Source organism: Vanellus vanellus (assembly GCF_965231255.1).
Source record: "Vanellus vanellus genome assembly, chromosome: 3".
In the NCBI taxonomy this organism is placed as follows: Eukaryota; Metazoa; Chordata; class Aves; order Charadriiformes; family Charadriidae; genus Vanellus; species Vanellus vanellus.
Window position 1 is genome coordinate 82,066,695 of NC_138907.1, and position 13,311 is coordinate 82,080,005.

Here is a 13,311-nt window from a genome sequence, read left to right on the forward strand (position 1 = left end):
TCCATGGATTACTTCAGCTTCAGAGAAAAATGAACTCTAAAACATAAGCTAATATTTAGTCACTTCCTTCAGCTTCTTGTTTTTTTAATATTATGGTTCAACAGGACAATTCATGGAAGTAAAATCCCTTCTGGTTTTCTACCTAGTAACCATATTTCTGAAGTTATCCACGTGGGTAAGTTTTTGTGGAAATTGTGCCTAATCAGACATGGAAATAATGAAGACTCTTCTGTCTCCTCAGGAGTTCCCCTAATTGCTTAGCAAAGAGCTACATGCTGATCCTCAGCGTATCACAGCTCCTTACAACGGAGGCCCAGAAAATCTACCTAAAGGTTAGTTGCAGCGCTGTAATTTTAGGCTACCCAGCTAAAACATTAAACTGTGGCACAAATTGACCTTTAATATGATCTTCTGATTTACAGTACTGCTAGTCACACCCAGTAATATTGGCATAATCACATCCTCTTAAAACAGTAGTGAAAGTAAGTTTTTATGGGTCTCGCACAGAGGCAGATCTGCTCTCCAAATGAAGATTTCCCTCACACTAAGAATACTGCTCCATGGCAAACTGAGTTGTGTTAACAAGTACCATTTCCACATTCCTAGCAGTTGGGGGAGGGGGGCAGGTGTTGAATGCGTAAAAGCATGCATATATCCATACCTTCATTCACAGAATTTAGTTTTTCTTTCTAAGGGTAGTAAATACTGAAGTGTTATATTTTTTCTGTCATGAATATGCTTGACTTTGTGTGGGTTTTGCTGAATTTCATAGCTTCTTTCTTGAAATTCTCTTTTTGTTTTCACGACCACTTTGAAAATATTTGTGAAGATCACACCATGTGAGAACAGATTCTGCCACCTTCACAGCTCTTTGCTATCCCATGCTCACCTAACTTGTCAGGAAGCAGATGGATAGTTCTTATGAATCCTTCCATCAAAGACCCCTGATGCACCCTCAGGCAATTCTGGTTTATGTTAAAGACAACTCCAGCAAAGGAGACATACTGCAATTTTTTGTTTGGTTGGTTGGGGTTTGGGTTTTTTTTTTTGGGGGGGGTGGGGGGGTGGGGGGTGGTTTTTTTGCATTTGGGCTACCACAGTAGGAAAATGTATGTACGTGCACACATTCATACAGGGCTGTACTTGTAAGACCGTTGCTGCCTAGTTCCTTTGTTCGAGTCATAAAGATACTGTGTAACTCTGAAATGACTGCCAAAAAAATAAGGTAAGTAATAAAGGCACTTATAATCAAAAGTCTAATAATCTATTGTTAATATGGATTAGTGAAAATATTGCTCTTTACTTTTGTAAGTGTATAACCAGAGTGGAGCGTTTAATTTTCTGTCCTTATAATGATCAAATGGGTTCTGATGAGTAAGAAACCAGTACATAGTACAACCCCAAAGTTGAAAGGATTTTTTTTTTGAATGATCTATTGTAACAGGGGAAAAAAGGCTTCCAAAAACATGTGTTCCAACATCCTTACAAACTAGAAGACGACAGTCAGAAGAGTAAAGGAAATCAATGTGAACAGAGCTCTCGTGCCCACAAGACAGCTAGACACAACAATTTTATCCAACTCGAGCATCTTCCCATGAATGAGAAGAGTAGAAAACGTTCTGAAAAGCAACCCACACTGTTTATATGAGAATATGGTATAGTCTTACCTTAAGTTCCAACACAGGCACTGTTTAATTAATGTTTGCGATCACAGAATGATACAAATGCATAGCTAAATTTGAAATCTCCAATGTTTAGACACAAAAGGTCACAGATGAGTAACGCTGAAGATGTTGTGACTAGCTAATGTTGATTTGATCTTTAAATGTGATTTTTCATTGTTTTGGTCGGTTTGAAAAGACATTAGGAAATCTGATTTAATGCATTTTTGGACACATTTTTCTTAGCCGTATCAGTCACACAGTAAGTTTCTGCAGGCACATTGAATGTCGTGAATGATAGCGTCTGCTGAGATCTGAAGAGATAAGGCCTTAATAACAGTCATGTTTTATAGTTTTTCCTTCTCAAGGACATCCAAACAAATACATATAGCAGTACTGAAAGGAAGTCACATGTATCTTTCACAAACTTCCATTGTCTTCTTTCAGCTGCTTACAGATGAGGCATGCACAGAGCCTAACACTTCCCCTGAACTGACCTCATCTAGGTTTCCTTCAAGGCTAAGAAAAGATCTATTTATGTCCAGATTTGATTATTGAACCGTTTCTGTTCTTTATGTAAACATTATACTCAATATCCAATACCAAACAAAGGGATTTAACTGAGCAAATTCTTAGCTTACAAAAATAAAGCCATACTGTCTTTTTGCTATTATTGGATCATTTTGCCAAGTATCATCTTTATGTTTGGTTTTGACTGAGCAGAAGCAAAAATCTTACTATTTGCCCCATTATATATGGCCTGTGTAGGTAAACTGCTCCCCCCCTCCATTACCCCTTTCAATTCCTTTCTGTGTTGTTTGTTCATCGCTAATGGCCTTTAATTCATCTGCATTATTATTCTCAAACTTCCTCCATCCTGCCTATCAACTTTCCTACCCCAAAAATACAAAACCTGAAGAGAATAATGTAGTCAGGGGTATCTAGGAGCATGTCTAAGTAGTTCAGTGTCTAAAATAGACCAGCATCTCAAGGTATGAAGGCAAACACCAAAAAAAAAGTTAGCACAAAAAAAAAAAAAGAAAATCACACTGTTCTGAAAATGGACTAACTCAAAAGTATAGTTGTTAAAAATTAGCAAGACACTCCCCCAGTACTTAATATGTTTTCTTTTAAAAGGAAGAATTCCACATTTGCTGTCAAATTAGCCAGGACCGGCCTTACTTTTCCATTTTGCATAGTAATCTTTTCAGTTACCAGCTTCAGGGAGTGAAATATCAAAATCTTAGTGCTATATGGACTAGACAGAAGCATGTATGAGTGCCATATAACACCAGAAAGAATAGATATTTCTAAGCAAGAATATAAAAATATTTTTTAAAATACATAATTACTAACTGTAAAAGGTAGATGGTTTAGGGTCCTCTTTCACTTTGAAAAAGAAATTTTTTTTGTTCTTAAGCCACAAAAACTGTAAACACCGTTGAACAGTAAAAATCATATAAGCAATAAAGTTACAAATGAGATTCCCTAAGGTTCAGTCCTGACATTGGTCCTTGTTAAGTGGCACAATATGAAGCAAGAATAATGAATTTTAATGTAATACTCGAATGCATGCTGATAACTTCTTAAGGGTTCTGTAGGGTTTTTTGAACAAATTTCAGTTATTGAAATGCATAAAATGCAAACATACACACTCCTGTTAATAAATATAAAACAAAAAATTACTATGATGAAGCATTTTAAAAGAAAATTAACTCCCCTGATTTAGAGTACTCTGTACAATTTTCATTTCCCTAATGTACCTTTTTACCTAATTCCGTAATGAATAAGTAACATGGAATTTCTTTTAAAGATTTCCTGCCTTGTAGGACAAATGTTGCGGAATAACAATGAAGTTTTTGCTTTAGAAAACACTTTCCTCTTACAGAATATGTAATCTGCATGTTCTTTACTGTTACTTACATATACTTCTACATAGCACAAAGTTTCTGATTGTGTTGCAGTGTTTGATCAGCGAAACAAGTTGTATTGCTGCCATTGAACTACAGTACCTTTAACCAATGAATATACCCTTCCCAAATTAAAAAAAAAACTGTCAAAATTATTCTCTATCATGTTGAATTTGTTTTATAGTATATATTGTCCTATAAATATTGTTAATGTCATTAAGTGAATGACAAATTTAAGTGTGAAAAAGTGTAGTGCGATTTTAAAAGATAATTGGGAAAAAAATTTCAAGACACTTTCTGGAATGAGATCCTTAGCTAATGTAAACCAGCACAGATGACTTGACTGGAAGAGCACTGTGTCATTCAGCATCAATATGGACCTAAACATGCATCTTAGGAAGAATACTCTATCACCAACTCATCCAGGCAATGACTATACGTGGGATAAACAGAGAATTTCCATGGACTTTAACATAATTATTTAGTTTTAGCATTAGAAAGATTTAAAACATTCTTTGTATAAATAGTGTCCTACAATTTACAGGTTTTATTCTTATTTCATTTTGTACTAATACAAGCAACCAACCTGAATGGAAAGTTAGAGGAGAATCAGACCTAAAGTATACTATAAGTTATCTTATTTCAATAATTGATCCATAAATTGTAGTTGTGAATAACTGCATATCAGAAACTTTACGAAGCACACAGAGATTTCATATCATCTGTGGTGTAAAAATAAAACCACACTAACATAAATCAACTTAGCACTAAACTCTCAAGGACTGCGTTTCTCTGACAGTCTAGGTAGGTAGTATTGACTGATAATGGAGCACTGACTAAGAATATGGGTAGGAACAGAAGATTTGATTGGTCTCCAAGTAAAATAATTGTTGAGGCAGAACCTAAAATTTGCTTACATGCTTTAAAAAAAAAAAAAAAATTGAAAGACCATTGTGAGCTACAAGACTCAGATTTTCTTGCAAATGTTTCGTGCTCACTAGTGTAATTATTTTTATCATGGACTGTTCAGTAAGTCGTGTTGTAATTGTGCAACTTTTAAATCACAGCATAAATATGAGCTGATTGATACAGCTGACATATGTTTAGCTCCTGAGCTGATTGAAATAGCTGGTATATATTTAGCTCCTGGAGAAGGACAAAAGCCCAAATGGATGGCAAGTTCAATTATAAAGTAATCCTTAATAAATTTACCCAGATTATTACCTACTAAGTGTGCATATGCACATGAATGAGCATTTTAATAAAAGTGTTTTAGATTCAGTATCAGTTACCTTATGACAAAAACCACTTTAAAGTAATAGCTATTTTTATATTCAGAGAAATGCGACACTTAATTTGAAATATTTTACTGGAGATACAGAAAAAGCTAACTGTGAAGATGGCACGCTCTTCCAAAGCTGAAGTAGTTCTGCATCTTTTGAAGTAAGTTTGATAAACTTTGCTCAGTAAACTTCTGTAAAGGAACTGGTTAAATACATATGTTCACAAATAAGTCCTTATTTACAGGACTAATTATGATAATCTATTGTGAAAACAAGTACCACTCATTTGCTGGTGAGTTTTTAGCAGAATGAGTGAGCAGTGCCTGTTTCAGGTTGGTTTTTTTATTTTATTTTAGTATAAGGAACAGGCTGTTGAGCCCTTTTAAATTCCTACCTGAGAAATTGAGTTGAGTATGTGGTAATAAACTTCAAAACCTGGGGAGAAAAAAAAAAATCCCTACTCAATCCACTTTCACTTCCTCCATATTGCTGATGCCATGAAAGGCATGGTTCACTTAGTCTAACTTTTGCCATGTAAGAGTTATCCAGTCTAAGGCAGCCTTGCCTAATTCTTTTGACTCCTTCACTCTCCAAATACCGCAGAGGAGGCCTATGACTAGAAATTTCATTTTTAGACAGAGATGAGGCCTTTCAGATTTTTTAATTTTTCATGCAGTTTCCCAGAAAGTTAGAAAAGCAAAGACTTTCCAAAAAGTACCAGAAAAATAACATTCAAACATACATTCGTCTTTCGGAGAGGTAAGTAATCATTTTCTATTTCAGCTGGTAAAAACAAATAAGGAAAAAGAAGAAGTGAGGGAAGGGATCAAATGATTCAAGGTGCAAAAATTAAAAAAAAAAAAACAAAAAAAAGCAGCACATTGTTCTTTCAAAAATATTTTGTCCTTCCATAAAACAACATTACTTTTTCTATTCATCTGTAAAAATGCCGCACGGATCATTTAGTACTTTAAGACTTAGCTACATACATGGAAATCAGATAGAGTGTTTACATAATTAGGAAACATCAGACACACCCAGTACAATACTAAGATAGAAGACAAGAAGAGAAAAAAGCCATCATACATCGAATTAAATAACTCATCATGTCTGTTGAACAGCACAGTAAGTAACCTCTCCCTGGACTGCTCTTCTGTCGGTGTTACTGAGTCTAATACAAGAATTAGTGACTCTAACGATGGGGGGGGGGGTTCATGCTGAAATATCGACAGACATTTTCAACATTCCTAGTTCAACTACCTTTAAAATGCAGATAACTGTTTTATTTAAAAAATGAGTCTTTAAAAATTTTGGAAATACAAATAAAATAAAATAGACATGCAGCTAATGTGAATTAATGTATTTCCCCAAATATAAAGACAAAATTCTGTAAGAGCCATAAATGAATTAACCTTCTGATGCATCGATAACAAAACATTGTTATCTAAGGACAAACATAGTTATCCAAGGACTACAGTGCAGTTATGCTTTAAACTACCTCTACTGTAGACACCAGTCAGAATACTAGCAAAGAACCTGTTTTTCTATACCCCAGAAACACCTGGAAATGGAAACACTTTAAAAACATATTGTCTAAGAATGTGTATTTCATTTGAAATATACATCAAAGTTACCAAACACATTCCTAGATGAGTTATTCTATTTCAATAGCATTTTGGAAAGAGTACACAAGAATGATGCAAATTATACATTTAAGAGCAGCCTTGAGCACCGCACCCATGGGTCACTTCTCATATTTGCCCCCCTCCCCCCCCAAAAAAAAGCTTTGTGGTTTTAATTATCTAAAAATTACTTTTAAATGAAATTAAGAGTACCTTTTTTTGAACTTCCGTCTACTGTTTTACATAGTATTACAATACCATCTACTTTATCCAGAGCTGGCTGAGCTCCAGTAGTTGGAATAATGATCATTACGTGTTTGTTCTCTACTCTTTACATTACTGAAATCTGTGGCTGTTTAAACTGAAGGCACTATATAAGCCTAAGACTATTATTACTGTATAATAAAGGAGCCAAAAGACTCAGGAGGGAAAAGGACAAAATTATAAGTATTAATATGAAAGTGGTCTTTGATTCTCCATATTCCAATTCAGATATGACAACATAATGAGATTATGTTATCATATTGCTTAATCTAATCTTCCAACATACGTTACAGCATAAAACATTATAAAAAGCTTATTCAGGAAACATTAATTTGCCTTGCAGATTGAGGAGTATGGAAATAAGACACCTAGTTTCTGTTTTGCATTATTGACAGAACTTCTAGTAATTGTTTCTCTGGAAGAGATTAAAGAGGATGAAGGTTAAAAGTTAGAAACAGACAAGATCAATAAGTAAGGGACAAAGACCTGCTATTATTTGCAATAACTACAAATATTTGGTTTACTTTTTTTTTTTCCCTAAATCGAGGGGATTTTCTCTTGCGTAATATTAAAAAAAATAATAATCTCTAATGCTAGAGTTTAGAAAAATCTCTTTTTCTCTGGTTTCTTATCTCCGGTGACAGAAACCATTTAATTCAGCGACCACATTTAAATGGAAGGTATTACTTGAACTTTGCATCACTTCAAAAGACAAGTAGCAGTCAGTAAGAAGCGAGTTATACTTCTCAGCATCCAGTCTATCGGACAATTGTGTGAAAATCCTTTTACAAGGCTGTTGGTGTTCCAAACACTGGGTGAAAGGATCTGGGGATATTCCAGAAAGCCCACACGGAGGAAAGCTTTCTTAACCTACATTAAATCTTGATAATGCAATAATGAGTCTTTTAAAAGGATAATTCTAATTCCCCTATCTAGTGCAATAAAGACTGTATACAGCTAATCTGCTTTGCCCTTTCAATTAAACTCGTCCAGGACGTTCTATGTAGTCAGCACCCTGAATGAGTCATTAAAATTCTCGTTCTGTAAGAGTTGTGTGCAGCGCACCGTTGTTTCTAAATTCCATTAAATCCAAATGGTCTTTATCGCCCCATGACCACTGTGACTTCAATCAGCCAATTTAATTACCTTACAAAATTGTCAGCAGAAGCGGCAAAGAAAAACAGGAAGGGCTGTGACGTTATCAAATTGAAATCTTCCTCTGTGCTGTTTAATCTAGAGCAGTCAATAACAATGCTTCTCACCTCCCTGCTGCCTTCCCGAGGCTCTTAACCTTACTCTTCTTGCAAAGATTTCTGCTGTTGTTTAGAAGACTGATTTTGAACTCCTCTCCGTGAGGATGTTAACAGGTATTGAAAGCTTCTTGTCCTTGGCAGTAAAATTTTCATTGGCTCTAAATACTGGAATTACCAAGCCGCGGACCTCCGAGGGTTGCCACAACAATTGTTTGTTTCGCAGATTTTCATCGCACTCTTAATCTGAAAGTAGATCGCCTGCCCCGCTAAAACCAGATACGTACATTTTCTCATTTCTCTCCTAAATACAGGCAGAAAAGTTACCTCTTTCCGCTTAAAAAGGTGTCGGTGCAAAATCCAAAGAAAAGAAAGTGCACATCCAAGAGAGCTAATGCAGGTCCAGTCTAGGAAAACTCCACATGATCGGCCAGCAGGTATTTTTCACCTCAACTCATCTCATACCCTTTTGCACAGAGCTACCTCCTACTGCTGTTCCACGACATGGCTGGTTTTAAGTGTTCTTATGTTAAAATGGTCACCTGAACCCCCGAAACGCGTGGTTCGACACCTGCTGGCAACTGCACATGCAGTGGATGCAATGTGATGGCCTCTTCTCTGGTTTTGCCACGCTCGATCTCGTAAAAACAATTATAGGGAGATAAACTCTATCTGCTTGAGCTAAACGAGCTCAGCTAAAAAGTATGTCAGATGAAACCCATGCTAAATCTTCACGGAGGAAGACTCCAGTACGTAGCAATTCCCCTCCCCGGGTTCCCATAACGGAGTTGAGAAAAGAGATTTATTTTTCTTAAGTCCCAAAGATTACATGATCATATACAACTTTGTTTTGCTATTATTGTTATATAGAGGGTAACCGGAAAGGCGCTACACTTTGTAAGAGTTTGGTGTGGAGGTTTTTTTAAGGGGAGGGGGGAAGAAGTCAGTAGTTGGAACTGTTTCTGGTAAGAGTTCAAAACTCTCCCTTGATTCCTTGAAAAGTGTTCCCATCTCTTTCTTGGCTTTCTTATGCTCCTAAACTGGAAGACACACAAACACACACACCTTTCCCTTATAGTTCATTGTAACCCATAGCATTGAGCTCCCTTCCTCTGCTTGAAGCCAGGCAACTCCAAAGCAACAAAAAGCCGAGACTACAGACACGGGCCTCTACTTTTCTTTAACCTTCTTTTTGAATGTGCTGAAGAAAACAAAGTACCTCACAAAGTGGGGAAACACTTATGAGGCCAGTGGGCCCCCGGCAGTGGAGGTCTTTATTCTTTCACCACACTTTCAGGAATAAGGAATTACCTGACAGAGAACGAGACAACACAATGGCCAAATCGCTTTCACCTTCCAGTCACTGGTCCCTCTTCACACCTTTACCGTAGGAAAGACGAATCTCTGGCGGCAGCAGAGACAAGGCCCCAAACGGGCAATTTAAATAAAAAAAGGTATTTTAGAGTGCTCCAGATTTCAAAGAGCTGATACACATACCCCGCATAGGCAAGAAAAGAAGGGTTTTTAACAGCCCGAGCTCTTACCGCCTTGGGCAAGGGAAGGGGCGGGTTTCTGGAAACACAGGTGAGCAGTTAACTGATGGTTAACAGCTCTTAATAGTTTGTTAATTCAGCCTCACAGGGCAAAGTGCTGGAGTGCCCCCGGGAAGGTAAAGGCAGAAGCGAGGGGCCCTAGGAAAAGGGGGTGCGTCGGAGGCGGAGGGAGGTCGGCCCCGGGCCGCCCGCCGTGCCCAGCCGTCGGGGGCGGGAGGCGGCCCGGCTGGGCTGCGGATCCGCCGGGCTACCTGGGGTTTCTGGGCAGCCGCTGCCCCGGGTCTGCTCTTACACAGGAACAGCGAAGCGGGAAGCTACGAAACGTGATCCCCGATAACGGAACGCATCTGCCGGCGGTCACGTATTTTGGCTTTCGTACGGTGCCAAGCGATAAGGAAAAGGTTTCCATCACACTTAGCACAGCGGAGAGACAAATACCAGGCTGCTGTTTTCTCCCTCGTCAAGCTGGGACCTGTCCTTTCGTCCGCAGCAATGGTTTGGGACCGTTCCCGTCTGAAACCCTCGAGTACTATGGGCACCGGCTTCAGCCTCAGCGTTTCCTGGGCTTCCTTACGGGAAGCTGTTCCGAAAGGGCAAGGGAGGGAACTTGACCGCATGGCCCAAAGCGAGGGGTCGTTTAGGAAGGGCTTCTGATGGGATGCCCAAATACCACGTTGCCCTACTTCAGCAGCAGGAGTCCAAATGCCTGAGTGAGTGCCGCTGGGGAGGGAATTATGCCATCTCCCCAGCCTCCCTCCGTCTTTGCTCCAGAAGGCGGTGGCAAAAATAACCCCCCCGCACTTGACAGATAACCCAGGAGGTTCGACTTCCCTGTGTGGTTGCTAAAAGGTACCTTGAGAGAGAGAAAGGACATTCTGGCTAGTCCCAACAATGAGAGAAGCCGTGGGAAGGACAATGCGAATCCATGGTGGTTAATTTGCACAGGAGGAATGAGGGGGCTGGAGCTCTGGCAGGCTTCAAGCTCTCCCCTGTTGCCATAGCGCTGCTGGCTGAGGAAGAAGAGCGGGGGCTGGCAGGCTGCCTTCTGGAGGGAATCTCCTCAGCTCTCGCTTCTCCTCGGGAAGGACTCCACGGGAAGGCACCAGCATCCCGTCCTCCTGGTCGCAAGGACATCCCGAAGGGATAGATAGCACAGGAACCCGGAGGGAGCGGCGGGGAATTCCCCTCTCAGAAACAACCAAAGCTTGTCCACAGCTCCCTCCCTGCTTTTTCCCTCCTCCCCGCCATGCCCTACCCGGAGGCAGAGATGTCAGCCTCTGGGGAAGGAGCGGGAGTTCTCTCGCGGTCAGAGACAGAGTCACTCCTCACCTGGACTGGCCTAAATCCAGACTCCTTAAAACAGAGATGTGCAACAGGCCCGCCTGAGCAGGGCTAGAGTCTTCCTCGCTCTCTCTTACGTCTAACATTTTCCATACTAAAATAAGCTAACCAACCGCTCCCTGCCTACTTCCCAAGCTTCAGAGTTGGGTTGGCGACAATTCTTTTGAAAGACAAGAAAAAGCAGGCGGTGACTCAGAAGCGGACTCACACTTCGCTGCTACAAACAACGGAGTGAGCACAACCCCTTAACCCACCGTGGGACCAAGAGGCAGCCGGGGAGGGAAGTTAGCCTAAAAAAACACATGCATGCGCGACCGTGTCGCTGGGCGCCGGAGGGCCGCTGCACCGCCCTTTAGTCTCGGGATTATTTATTATTCTAATCATTACCAAAATGCTGCTCTCTGGGGCCATCTCTATAAGGGACACCGGACTAACAGTTCCGAGAGAATGCTCATCTGAAGGAGGAAAGCCCACCTCTCGCTAGCGGTTGTGGCCGGGAAGGTGTTTGTTTACATAGCTCCCCCTGAAAGTCATTCAGACCCCAACCTTCGGCACCAGTCGTGATCCCCGGTTCGCGGAAGGACAGACAGCCCGACAGTGCCAGACCACAAGCGGCCCTAGCGCTAATTTCACGGCCACGATTATGGATCAGACTGAAAGCAAAATAAACCCCGCAATGATATACGGACCCGTTTAGCCATGTCCAAAGAAACAGGCATTCCTGAAGACGGTTGCTAAGAGCAACATGCCTTAAGCACCACCTTTAGACCAGATGGAAGCAGAAAATAAGTACTACTAGGAATTCAGCACACGAGACCGGTAACAGCCTGGTGACTTTTTAATCATTACCCACCTCCCCCTCCACATAAAAGTGTGTGCGAGGGGAGGATTTAAACAAAATTAGATACAAACCGAGCCACTACTCCCAAGCGAAGGAAAGGGCTTTCCGTGCCTCGCAGAAATGGATGTAGCGGCTGCTACAGGTTCTTGAGGCCAGCGCGAATGGGGGAGACCCTCTTTTCCTCCCTTCCACCGTGCTGTCGGTGGGTACAGAGGATGCCGCTCGTCTGGGGAAGCAACTTTCGGTCTGCCCCCTCCGCCTATCCCTGCCCGGGCGACCCGGAGGGCGAGTGGCTCCCGCCGTGGCTCTCCCCGGAGGACCTCCTCGGGGCCGCACAGCCCCTCATCGGCCGTGGGGTTAACTTTCGTCTCCGTCCTGCCCTTCCTTACCGCGAAACTTCTATAGGGGATACAGTGCCTGAAATTCCTCCCTCGCTTGCTCTCTTGTACACACGCGCGCATACACAGGCAGTGCTGTTAAGGTTAATCTTACGATCCAGCTGGGATAGTCTTTAAACTGTAAAACGCTCTACTCGAATTTTCATTCTGACTTATGAGTTTTCTCTCTTTTTCTCTCTTTTTTTTTCTTTTTTTTTTCTTTTTTTTTTTTTCTATTTTTTTCTTTTTGTTTTGGCGGGGGGTGGGCGGAACTCATGCAACTTTCATCGCATAGAAAAGCCGTGGTTCTGAAACGTATCGCAAAGGCTCTTTCACGACCACCGCTCGAGACATAAACCTTCTCTTCTCTAACCCCAAACGCCACTGAAGTGGCCAGCAACTAGGCAGACGCTTCAAGGGAAAGCAGCCCAAAGGTCTCAAATCACAGCGTCGCGCCCACACGGGATCGGCTCGTGGACCAGAGGCGCGCGGCCGAAACTTAACAACTAGTTGACAGATTTTTAACTGATCGAGCACCGTATTAGCCATGCTTTCCACTACTATGGAAACAAAAAAGCTACGTTACGAGGAAGCCAAGCAAGCTGCGCAGAGCCTTAGGCAAACGCATTTGCCAGTCATTTTTCTCTCTATTGTTATTATAATTATCATCATCACCGTGCCGTTACTACGGCTACAATGGGCTGCATCGACAGAAAAAAACACACGGCAATTCATCCCTCCGGATGCAAAATAAAGAGGGACTTCGGTGCCTGACTCCGGTAGCACGTCCCAGCTCTCCCCCAGCACCCCCTTCTGAGTCAATCCTACGTTTATCGCATTCAGGCTTAAACGCACAATGAAAAAAGTGTCGGGAAATCTTACCAAATCTTAATACATGTGTGGTTCCTTGAGAATATCCAATCCACAGTAAGCAAAGAAGGAGTCTAATGGTGCATCTGAAGACTGGATTAGTTAGAATAGGGGAAATAATCTTCATGATGTTTCTATGCACACACGCGCTGCCTTACTTCCCCCTTCTAAGCCGTCAGGTTTCCCGGTAGGGTGAGAATGAGGATACGTAAACCGATGGCCCTCGGACACGATCACGGCATGGTCACAGAGAGAGGAGAGAGTCTACGCTTCCCAAACCCATTAGCAATCCCTGCATGTTCTTCATTCACTGCGCCAAGGAGCAACCTTCAACTGCAA

The 13,311-nt window shown here is 41.2% G+C and overlaps 1 protein-coding gene across 1 annotated transcript in view; it reads right to left on the reverse strand.

The window, feature by feature from the left end:
* The window catches only part of GRIK2 (glutamate ionotropic receptor kainate type subunit 2), a gene marked incomplete at both ends in the record, with an annotated part of 413,581 nt that extends 400,482 nt beyond the window's left edge, over nucleotides 1-13,099 (reverse strand). Inside the window, one exon of the mRNA XM_082481392.1 lies at nucleotides 12,985-13,099. Coding sequence (XP_082337518.1) covers nucleotides 12,985-13,099 — 115 coding nt within the window. The remainder of the gene's footprint in view (nucleotides 1-12,984) is intronic.
* Between the last annotated feature and the right edge of the window lie 212 nt (nucleotides 13,100-13,311).